Consider the following 12,643-nt stretch of genomic DNA (forward strand, 5'->3'; position numbering starts at 1 on the left):
GAAAAATCTAAGAAGCCCTTTATCTTTTAGAGATAATAAATCTGTTATCAAAAAACAAAAACAAAGAACAACTCCAGATTATTTCACTGGTAGATTCTATCAAACATTCAAGGAAATTTAATACTTTCAGAAAACAGAGGAGGAAGAAAGAGCTCCTAACTCATTTTATAAGGTTAGCTTAATGCTAATACTAAAACCTGACAAGAACATCACAAAAAATGAAAATGACAGAGCTGTATCCCTCACGCATGAAGACATGAATATCTTCAACACAATGTTAGCAAACCAAATCCAATAATATATTAAAAGGTACATTATGAGCAAGTACAATTTATTCCAAAAATTGGTTCACATCTGAAAATCAGTCAGCATACAGACTAAAGGAGAAAAATCTCAGGATCGGGTATTTAACAAAATTTCACGGCCATTCGTGCGAATGCTGCCAACATCCTGGGAAGAGTTAGAGAACTTCTTCAAAGAGACGAAGAACACGTGTGGGAAAATACCAAAGGCAACATCACACTCAAAGGTAGAAAACTGACTTATTTTCCCCTGAGATGAAGAACAGGTAAGAACATCTCTCCTTACCACATTTTAAACAATACTAACCAGAAGTCCTACTTACTTTACTAAAAAAATAAGTTTAAAAAAAAAACAATAAATATTTCAAATAAAATCTATTATGTCAACCTTGAGGCCTCTGTCAAGGAAGTATTTTTAACTGGATTCAGTTTCTCTAAGCAAATTTCAGCCATGCAGGAAGGCAAGAAAAACAAAAGGAATAAAGATCTGAGACAAAAAAGTAAAACTTCTTGTCTGCAAATCAAATGATCATTTAGGTACAAAATTCCAGGGAATGTACAAAACAACTACTAGAACTAATAGATGAGTTTAGTAAGACTGCAAGATACAAAGTTGATACAAAAATAAAGAGTCAAGTATTTTCTTACATATTAGCAGCAAACGATTAGGGGAAAAAAGGCTTTTTTTTTTTTTTAAAGATTTTATTTATTTATTTGACAGAGAGAAATCACAAGTAGATGGAGAGGCAGGCAGAGAGAGAGAGAGAGAGGGAAGCAGGCTCCCCGCTGAGCAGAGAGCCCGATGCGGGACTCAATCTCAGGACCCCGAGATCATGACCTGAGCTGAAGGCAGAGGCTTAACCCACTGAGCCACCCAGGCGCCCCAAAAAAAGGCTTTTTTAATCCCATTCTTGGGCGTATGAATATTGGAATGTGTGTGGGTGTGTGCGCAAGTGTGTATATAGCCCACCAAAATGAGAGAAACAACAGAGATGACAACACAAAACCCAGGAAACAGAAGAGTAATCAAAGAAAGAAAAAACAACCAAGCCTCACCAAGATGGTGGTAAAGAGGAGTCCCACAATGGCAGCCCTGTAGAGGCTGGACAGCAAGTCATTTACCAACATGACATGGAACTCTGGGATTGACAACACCGAGAAAATCTGGAACTGACAGACACCCTAATATGTTTTACCATGTGAGTCTTTATGGTTCTATCAGAATGTTTAGTGCAAAATTATTGATCAATAGAAAGTTAAGCCAATTAAAAACAAAGTAACCACTATGCCTAAATTAAAGAGCGAGTGACCACTGAGTATTCTGTGGCCATAGTCCTCAAAATTCAAATGATAATACTGTAAATATTAAATGACACTTTGACCAAAAAGTAAATAAAATTATCATTGGAAGTGGGGTGCCCAGTTGGTTCAGTCGGTACAGCACGCGACTCTTGGCCTCAGGGTCGTGAGTTCAAGCCCACACTGGCTGTGAGCCTTAGACTTAAATTAAAAAAAAAATTTTTTTTAATTATCATTGGGAGGATGGGAAAAGAAAGGTCAGGAAGTTAAACCCTCATCTTCTGTAGAAAACAGTCAAAAGGCAATGTTTAGAGTTGAAAAGCCGAGCCCTAAGAGTAAAAATTGGTTATTTAAAAATATATGGCAGTAAATGCCAGAAGAAACAGCTAAAAATGAAACCTGAAAATGCTTGCTTCTGAAGAACAACACGTGGAACACAGGATCCTTTCTTTTTAAGTCTGAATTACCATTTCAGTTACTATTTAAACCAGAGATATTATTACTTTGCTAAAAAAATAAAATAAGTTTAAAAAAAAAAAACAGTAAATATTTCAAATAAAAATCTATTATGTCAACCTTGAGGCCTCTGTCAAGAAGTATTTTTAACTGGATTTGATTTCTCTAAGCAAATTTCAGACAAAATCAGTTTGAATAAAACACATGAAATGTATAAAAACAGTTACAAAAAAGTTAAAACACCTTTTTTAAAAAAAGTAGTTCCATAAAAACATTTAGCAAAAATTTAGGCTATGGAAACTCAAATATATCCAATTTCCTGATAAATACTGTAAATGGTAATTAAGTAAAACATTTTTTCAAAAATATTCACATCAGCCTCAGAACATATATAATACGCCCAAAAAGGCCTTCCTACCCACTATAATAGGCATTTTATTTCTGTTCTTCACTGCCCACAATAACATGGAGTATTTTTTTTTAAGATTTTATTTATTTATTTGGCAGACAGATCACAAGGAGGCAGAGAGGCAGGCAGAGAAAGAGGAAGGGAAGCAGGCTCCCCCTGAGCAGAGAGCCCGATGTGGGGCTCTATCCCAGGACCCTGAGATCAGGACCTGAGCCGAAGGCAGAGGCTTAACCCACTGAGCCACCCAGGGGCCCCAACACAGAGTATTTTCCAAAACTGCCTAAGAGCTCCAAAGACCAGTCCCTCACATTCACACAGAGATGCCCTCTCTGGGCACTTTACGTGTCCTTTCAAATAGAATGACTGTAACTTCCTTCCACCCCATCCAATCTCTAGAAGACGAATTATTTCTTAGGGGATGTTTTGCAAAATTGTTTGCAAGTCACAATACCGGGAAGAGAGGGAAGAAAGAAAGGCAAAAATACGACAAAATCCTGAGAAACATACACATTTTTAATACACTTATAACATTCTAACTCATCCCTTTAGATGTTAGGTGGGAGGCTTTCTGAAACGCTGGAATACTATTCATAGTTTCATCTAATCAGAAACATTCCAATTAAATGAATGATATTAATATAATTATCTAAGAAAACATTCAAGGGAGCTCTACAGACGGTTTCTACAGTAGACTCCAACCTGTGGGGCAATTTCTGACTGAGCATGGATGAGGCCTGTGGACTCGTTCCTGTGTTTGTCAGGTGTAATCTGTGATTACGCAACTGAACATTACAGCCACCTCAGGCCATTCCGTGTTTAGAGAGACGTGTTTACGGCCATATCCTGCCAAACAACCAGAATACCACTTAACCTCAGTTTAACCACTGCCTGAATGAACTTGTTAGGATTACACTGAGATACAGACGCAGAACAAATAATAGGCCAAGAAATGCATGTCCACACAGTGAAGGGGGTGGGGGGTCCTTACATAATACCCCTTAGTCACCAAGGCAAAATGCACTTGGGAATTTACATTCTAAAGGCTGAAAATTTAAATAGAGAACAGGGATAAAAATAACAAATGCCAAATTCCAAAAAGAAATGAATTCCTCTGAAGGGTGGGTGTGTCATCTCAGAAAGCAGCCCCAAATACAATGTGGTTTCTGCATCTACCCAAGCGAATCAGTAAATCTACAAATAAGAGGAAAAAAACGAACAAGAGAACACTTCCACAGCATGCTGTCTGGAGTAGATTGCACTAGATTATTGACTGGAATTGACTGCCTATCAATAGCAACTGAAAGTCACTGCCTCCCGACTGCTTCCTGTGTTGGAAGCCCACTCTGGCGCCACCCTACCTCGGAGTGAACAGATCCACACGGGAAGGTGAACCAGCACGCTCATTCTCCTCCGCCAGCCAATTATCAAATAGATATTGGCCAAAAATATTTCTTTTTAAACATGCTTTTAAGTTAAAAATCAGGAATGAGACAATACGATGGAGTCTGAAGTATGCTTTGCCATATGTTTTCTTTCTTCTTAATAGAGTTCCATCTGTCCATCAAAAAATCTATTTCAACTATCCAGCCACCATATTTTAAGGCTTAAAAAGGAGACATGTTTTAAGGAGACAGAAGAAAGGGTTAAGAAGCCGGCACCCAACATCGCATGTACCCCAGACTGTGTCACTCAGACCTCGACTTTATTTTACCATTCAAGTAAAAGATGACGGAAGAGTACACAAGGAATATGTGAAACCACCTTTGCTAAAACTCCATCTATAATGATCACTACTGAGAAATAACCACCACCCATTGCCACTCAAAATACTCAAAACGTTAACTATAACAAAATTGTAAGAATATATTATTTCAACGTGCTTAAAACGTTTGAGGCTGGGGCACCCAGGTGGCTCAGTCAGTTAAGCAGTGACTCGTGATTTCCACTCAGGTAATGATTTCCACTCAAGGACATGAAATGGAGCCCCCTGTTGGGGCTTAAGATTCTTAAGCTTAAGATTTTCTCTCTCTCTCTCTCTCTCTCTCTCACTGTCTCCCTCTGCCTGCCTCTCACCCTTACCCCTCTCGTTCTCTTCCTCTCGAAAAAAATAATTAATTAATTAATTAATTAATTAAAAATAAAAACCTTTGAGGCTGCATTCCGGTACTTTCATTAACAGAGATAGAGCATTTTAATCTTTCATTTGTCATGAATGAACAAACCCTTCTGGCAGTATTCTCCTTATTACTCAAGGCAAGGGGAAGCATTACTAGAATTCCATTTCGCAATCCATCTCCATTACCACTGACGAATGTTCTCCCAAGTATTTCTTACTCACACTACTATCATTTAGGGCTGGCGGCTGATGAAGTATAGAGTGATCAATTTAGTACATTATTATGTTACCATTGAGGAAACATTCATTTATGAAGGTTATTCTGTTAATTAATAAATAGAATTCAACATCAATTCCCCATTTAGTGGTCTCTTTCACTCCAACATACCACTTATTATATTCAGTAAGTATTTGTTTTTATTATTTTACAATATTGCTTTTATTATAAATACTTTCTACAAAATGGATACTTGAAAGCATGGACTTCTGCAAAGGTTAAACTATTACTGGTACTAAAAAGTAAAATACCCAAATACAAGTAATTTACAAAGTAAACTGTGACATCATTAAGTAAAAGTACCATCTCTGATTCAGTGAATTCCTGGTAGACTGTTTGGCATCATAGGTGGAAGCAGCACCTTTGAATCCTAGACCCATTACCAGCCTTGGATAAGTGATCTGACTTCTCTGATCTTCCATTTTTGAATGTTTACCCTGGAAAACACTACCAATTTCACTGGGTTAGTGAAGGGGAAAAATGCGACCATGCTCCTAACACAGGGCTGGGCGTCAGGAAGCACTGGCCATCTCGCTGCACTGCGGTTGTTAGTCAAGGGAAACACCTTAACACTAAAGGAGTCAAGAAATATACATGCTGGTCTTCAAAAGTCTATCTAAATACCAAAATGATAATACCACAAAAATAAGACAAACTAAATTTACAAAGATCATATGAAAAAATTCTCCGAGGTCTAGTATATTTTAGTACAATTTTTGACAAAGTCTAAGTTCTATCCTGACTTGAGTAGAACAGGTCTAAGATTTCGTTCATGAGACATTTATTACTTCATCTCCCAGTACCTGTAAAACAGAATATATGTTTTAACAAGAATTAACTAATGGTTTCCTAAGAGCCAAGAATGTTCACCAGCATTTTTTATAAAAGTAAAAGACTGGAAACAGGCTAAATGTCCACCGCTATGGAAATACATGAAAAAATTATGTAGCTATAAGAAGAATGAGAGGGGTTTATATATACTAATATGGAATGAAAGAAGACATGCTGTCAAATTTTAAAAATATATATATAATTTATAATATAAGACTTTATGTTAATACAACCAAAGGGGAAAAAAGTATGTCACATACATACATATTTATGCACTTAAATTCATATACAAAGGATCAAAATTATGCAACCAATGGTGACCTCTCGGTTTTACTCTCCATAAATCTGTTATTTCACTATTTCAGTGAGACCACACTTATATATCACTTGTGTAATTTATGAACCTCAAGGAAAGTTAGCCAATAAATACATGAAGCTAAAATCAAATAAAAACAAGTTTTAGAAAGCACATTTTAGTTTACAAAAGAATTTCGCAGGCCTTTAGTTTAAAATCATTTAAAATCCTTTAACAGGGGCATCTGTTAAGCATCTAATTCTCGATTTCAGCTCAGGTCGTGATCTCAGGGGTCATGACTTCAACCCCAGGTTGGGCTCATGGAGCCTATTTAAAAAAAAAAAAAAAAAAAGTCCGTTAACATAGTATCTAACTGAATCCCCGTAATAAGTTTCTAGAATTTCAGGTAGTATCCTTATTTTAAAAGTGAGATCAGACTCAAGTATTTGTTAATCCATGGGTAATAAATGCAGAGCCCAACAGACACATATTAACCCGACCCTCAGTTCAGTGTTCCAGCCTTCACACTACAGTACCTCCAGAATTAAAAATGCAGGTACAGGACTCTATAAATCTCTGCAGTGCCTCCATTCATGTGAGAGTCCAGAGCCTGGAGGAAAAGGCGTGCCAGCAGGAGCCAAGGATCAGCGTTCCAGTCTCAACAACATCACCACTAAGACTTCATGGCAAATCACACTCTGGAGCAATGATTCTCCAGGGGCTGCACATCAGGCTCAACGGTGATGTTTTTAAATAATCCTAATATTCAGGCACCTGTGTGGCTCAGTTGGTTAAGCGACTGCCCTCAGCTCAGGTTATGATCCCAGAGGCCCAGGATCGAGTCCCACATCGGGCTCCCTGCTCAGCAGGGAGTCTGCTGCTCCCACTAACCGCTCTCCTCTCATGATCTCTCTCATTCTCTCTCTCTCTCAAATAAATGAATAAAAACTTAAAAAAAAAAAAAAAGAAAATCCTAGTACTCAAGGCTGACCTCCAGAGATTAGGGCTGAATCCGGGTCATTAGTATGTTTATTAACAGCTTCCCAGGTTATTCTAACATACAGCTTGGTCAAGACCATAGATATCCTTATCTGATAAAATAAAAATAGAAGATATTAAAAATCGTTTGTGCTATATGACTTGCAGAGCTGAAACGAGAGATGCATGTTATATGGGAAAGTTTTCTAAAAACAAGAAAACACCTCACAAATGTAAAGGTACTATTATTCATTCAAACATGTACTAAATCTTCCATGTGCCGGGTGTGTACATGGGACAGAGAGAAAGCACGGCTCTCCAGATGCGGGGGAGCTACCACGTCCTCAGTAACAGCTGAGCTGTGGGACAAGGCACGGCAGAGGCACAAAGCTGGTGGTGACCGGCCCAGCCTTAAGGCCCAGCCTCGGGTGATGGTGGGGAGAGGGCTTGAAAGGCCTGCAGAGGGGCACCTGGGTGGCTCAGTCTGTCAAGCGTCCACCCCTTGATTTCAGATCATGATCTAAGGGTCATGAGATCAAGTCCCATGTGGGGCTCTGCTCAGTGCAGAGTCTGCTTGAGATTCTCTCTCTCTCAAATAATAAATACGTATTTAAAAAGAAAGAAGAAGAAGGAAAAAAAAGAAAGGCCTGAACAGAGAAGACCCTTGAGGTAGATCCTGGCGTTTTAAACAGAGTGCACGTCACACATAGGCAAGTAGTTCAAGACTGCCAGAGGTCCTCCAAGAGCCGGCTCAGGCTCCTGGGGGTCCTTGGGACCCTCTCAGGGGGTCTGTGAGGTTATAACTACTTTGATATTAATGCTAGGACACATCACCACCAAAACCGAGAACCACCCAAGTGTTCTCCAACTGGTAAACAGACAAACGCAGTACATTCATACATCAGAGTAAGACTCAGCAATAAAAAAATATTAGTGATAAAACAAGATGAATGAGTCGCAAATGCACTCTGTTAAATGAAGGAAGCCAGATTTCAAAAGGCCATGGCTGTGTAATTCCATTTAGATGACAGAAGGGAAAAAACACAATGAAAGGACACAGAAAAGGTCAGAGGGTGCTAAGGCTAAGGACAAGGGGACATTTTGGGGTGATGGGGACATTCTATATCTTCACTGTGTTCACAAAACCATTTGCACTTGTCAAAACCCAGAGATGAATCATACACCAAAATGGGTGGATTGCACTGGATGGAAGTTACACCTCAATAAATCTAACTTGTAAAAATAATAGTATGCTATTTGCCTTTTGCTTCTCTTTCTCTCCTAAATGTACACTGTTTGACAAAAGCTCATAACTAATGATGTCATCACTCTCCAACTAAGGGAATGCAAGCTTATATATTCTTACGTTCTAAATTTTTCTCCATTTCAACACAGTAAATAGTGATAGATATAATCAACATAAACACAAAGGTCTCTTGAGGCTTCAACAATTTTAACAGCAGGGCTCCTGAGACCCAGCAGTTTGACAACCACTGCCCTAGGCGATAGGGAGGCCCAGAAGAATTCTAAGCATAGGGTAACAGCACCTAATCCCACACGGAACAGCCTGCAGCAGATGAGCCAAGAGGTACTATCAAGGCGCCTGGGTGGCTCAGTCACTTAAGTGTCAGACTCTTATTTTCCGCTGAGGTCAGGATCTCAGGGCTGTGAGATCGAGCGCCGTGCCAGGCTCCCTGCTCAGTGTGGAGCCTGCTTGAAAGACTCTCCCTCTCGCTCTGCCCCTCCGTCCCCCACAAATAAATAAAGATAAATCTTAAAAAAAAAAAAAGTTACTACACAGGTCTGACTAAGGCTGAGTACAGGAACAACTGGAAAGGAATGATCTCCACACACCATCTGCAGCTTATTACAAACCCCCGAGCCAGGTTCTCTCCACAGAGTTCTCTTTGTCGGTGTGTTAACGTTTTGCAAACGAATTTCTGACAACTGATAACATAGTCAGGAGATGAAGCCTGCTACAAGAGCCATCCTACAATGCATTACTGGTACGACTGTGGGATTACTCACTCTTCAAACGATGCCAATAATTTAAAACTGAGTTTTACATATTTTAAACTTGAAAAATAACCACCATGAAGGGGTACAAGAGGTAATATCGGGCGGAGGGGGGATGGTGTTACAGCTCAATACCTCAAAACCAATTAGGAAAACAAGGTAATTGACTAAAAACCAATATTTCACTTTTCTGAGAATACGCTTTCATTTGTATCCACAAAGACTGTGACAATTCTAACTCAGCACAACACTTTCTATGTAAATATGGTTTTTACTAGATGGAGAGAGAGTGGGTTGTTTCTTTTTGGTCTACAAAGTACCCTCTCCTCCTGAAGAAAACGCCTTTCTAAATACTGGCCCTATACATTCCAAATTATTTCAAGCTCAGAGCTTTTTCTATAATATTCTTATGCCTACAATTGTTTAGTACTGTGGGATGCCAGGGAGGTAGAGAAATTAATCTGATAACAATCTGTCTTTGAACTTTAAGTACTAGAAACCAGAAAGATGATAGCTCAATCGATCAACCATGGGAAGGAAATAGTAGTTATTAGAAAGATGATTTCCTCCACCCAAAAAAAAGAAACTTACACCACTTTATAAGCCATTTTAAATGAGTGTGCGTATGTGTGCGTGTGTTAACGGCCATCACATATTGCTTCTCTAATAATTTTAAGTAGCCGACCCCACTGATAACTCTTAGGTAATCCCAAACAGGTGGAAACCGGTCTAGAGCAATCAATTTGCTGCCTTTTAGAAAATTCACCTATCCTTCTATTCATGGGAAAGGGGGTAGGAGCCACGCCGGACTTTTGCCAAAGCAGCTGTGTATTATGAAAAGATAAAGTCAAATGAGATCCTTACCTGAAAGTGTAGCCCTTCTGATCTACTTCTTATACAGAAATCTTGGGTATTAGGTTTACTGCCATTCACATTCAAAACTGAACCTAAAGATTGAAAGAGGGAAAATAATTAATTTTAAATGCATGCACGATGAAGATAAAAACATCAATTTGATCAAAGATGAAATTTCCGTACACTTGTTGAAGCCAAATGGTTTCTGCAGGAAACCTGTTTTCTGTGACTCAAATCCAAAATGGAAAACGTGGGTGGTTCTTCCTGTCTCACCATTAAGAGTCAGCCAATTGGCTGATGAAGTTTTCACACAACTTAAGCTCAAACTCCAGCCTTCCATCTGCTCTAATACCGCCATACCTTCGGGAAATGAAAGAAAAATAAAGGCTTTCTTCAGCCTCAAAGTAAGTCTTTAACAGGTACCTTATTCCATCCAGACTCTGAGTACAAAACTTCAAATCTTCAAAACTTCAAATCCAGGAGATGTGAAAAATAATGAGAGCTGAATCACAAAATAATTGAGGGGCTTTACAGCTGTCTCTGAATCTGCAGCTGTGATTTCGAAGAAAATGACACAAGACTAGCGCTTGGATACTAGACTACGGTCGCCGTGTGACCATGGGCAGGGGCTTCCACCCCAGTCAGTTTTCGCGGAGCCGTGCTTCTCCCCACCCACAAGTCCCTCACCATGTGTCAAGACATGCCTGCCAACAGACACTGTATTTGGGCTCCTACACATCCAAGCCTGCCAGATTGGGAGAGGAATCCGGTAATTCTGCCGGCCATTTCCGCATACCCACCTAGAGCTAGTCAACTAGCCGGTGTAACACAGACAACTGAGAACACACACACCACAGCACCCCTTCGAGGAGAAAGACTCTGCATACATGAGACTAGCGTGGGGAGACACTCATGCAGACCCTTCTGCCAAAGGCCTTCTCCCATGTACACCTATGGTCTGTGGAAAATCGGCAAATATAAGACCATAAAAAGTTAGATGGCTACTTCCACCACTAATACAAGGACTCCGAGAGGCAAACTGCTCAAGACGAGCAATAGTCTAGTTCCTAAAGATGCCAGGCCCAATCTGAACATTCCTCGTGCCCAACGAGTCTGTCTCAAAAATGCTAAGAGGCTCATGGAGCTCAGGCTACTTAGTGAAGAAAGGGCCTTTTGAGAGCCATCAGTGGATGCCCAGCAGGTCCTTCCAGAGAGACTCCCCTGCAGTCACACAGGAGAACCCAATGGCCAGACTAAAGCAAGGGGCATTGGCTCCCAAAGTATTCATCTCGAAAGAGCTGCTTTGTGGGGAGACTGTGAGACTCGAAATACACACACAGTCTGTACTTTGACATTTTAGGGAGTATGGGTATGAGGCACTAAGCAGATTATGAGCAAATACGTATCATAAGTTTTCCGAGCTGGAAGAGGCTACTCTACCCCATTATCACTATAAAACCATCATCCTATAGACAAGATGAAGTCAAAATCTTCTGACTGCCAGGCTGGTGCTCTTCCTATCACACCTTTGTCTTTAATCAGCTGGGGAAAAGATCTTTTGGAGTATATTAAAATCAAGCTACAACTCTGTGGCAGGATAAAAATCTCATTTAACCATGTGTTGCAAAAAAAAGATTAACATAAACGATTAAGAAGCAAAACCTTTAGAGTAACTTCCTACTGGGGAAGGGGGTAAGGCAGGGTTGGCTATCTTTCTCCATACAAATATGATCTAATCTTTAGGGAAAATGTACTTACAAAATTATATACAAAAACCAGCTCTTTTTTAAAAGAAACTCACCACTTCCAAACTTATACCTCCAGCAAAAAAAAAAAGAAAAAAGCCACAAAGCATAATGCCTTACTTCACTTAAACAGAATGTTGAATTGACAAAAATAGCAATCCTTTCTTCCCAAGTTGAGGTTGAAAATATTTTCTAAATAAGGTATTTTCACTGTGCGATAATTAATTTCCTCCATTATAATTAACTTCAGAGCAAATCAAGTAGATTTATTCCCCCATTGTAGTTTTCTTTAAAGCTCCAATATAACACAATAACTTCAGGTGATCTTTCATTCTGCTCATTTTCTCCAATTCCAGATGACAATTCTGCAGACTAGCACAAAAATACACATGTTTGGGGGGCCTGGGTCACTCAGACAGCTAACTTAAGATCCCAGAGTCCTGGGATCAAGTTCTGCATCAGGCTCCCTGCTCAGCGGGAAGCCTGCTTCTCCCTCTGCCTGCCGTCCCCATACTTGTGTGCGCGCTCTCTCTCTCTTGCTCTGACAAATAAAATATATTTTAAAATATGCATGGCTCTACACATAAAAAGAAGAACGCGACTTGCATAAAATGGAGTATCTGCATGCATTTTTGAAACTTTTAAGATAAAACATAAATCTTGGAACAAATTCCTAAGTGCCCCTAGGTAATCAGAGAGAGGCCTGTCTCTTATTAAGGATACTTCAGTTCTAATTTGGGACCAAAGTTAGTACCAATTCTGCCATGAATTAACTGTGCGGTGTTGGGCGAATCATTAAACCTTTGAGCTTAAGCTGACATGAAAAGCCAGCATCATCTATTTCTAAGATATTTTCTAGGTCTCTTAACATCTTCCTGAGACATTAAGGATCATCTTTATGTCCCTTGAATCCTAAAAATCAAATACATCTTTAAATAATAAAAATGAGTGTTTATAAGTTACATTATGCCCCCAGAACTTATTGGGAGGTTACCAGCAGATTAGATAAATGAAAATTTCAGAACATTATGGACTTTATCTGAATTAAATGGATCTCAGTGTCT

The 12,643-nt window shown here is 39.4% G+C and overlaps 1 protein-coding gene across 4 annotated transcripts in view; it reads right to left on the reverse strand.

Annotated features, from left to right (window-relative positions):
• The window catches only part of LOC101682383, a 122,698-nt gene that overhangs the window by 78,759 nt on the left and 31,296 nt on the right, over positions 1–12,643 (reverse strand). The window contains exons 2-5 of one of the 4 annotated variants that reach the window (XM_045072879.1): positions 10,018–10,194; positions 9,844–9,926; positions 6,977–7,076; positions 6,133–6,312 (exon numbers count right to left, since the gene is read on the reverse strand). In XM_045072879.1, the coding sequence (XP_044928814.1) occupies positions 6,287–6,312; positions 6,977–7,076; positions 9,844–9,926; positions 10,018–10,194 (386 nt within the window). In that variant the 3' untranslated portion in view covers positions 6,133–6,286. Of the gene's footprint in view, positions 1–6,132; positions 6,313–6,976; positions 7,077–9,843; positions 9,927–10,017; positions 10,195–12,643 lie in introns of those variants that run through there. The other 3 variants (XM_045072887.1, XM_045072881.1, XR_006604609.1) reach the window with 3 other exon arrangements.

Source organism: Mustela putorius, unplaced genomic scaffold (genome assembly GCF_011764305.1).
Source record: "Mustela putorius furo isolate JIRA1106 unplaced genomic scaffold, ASM1176430v1.1 tig00000129_pilon_pilon_pilon, whole genome shotgun sequence".
NCBI classification, from domain to species: domain Eukaryota; kingdom Metazoa; phylum Chordata; class Mammalia; order Carnivora; family Mustelidae; genus Mustela; species Mustela putorius.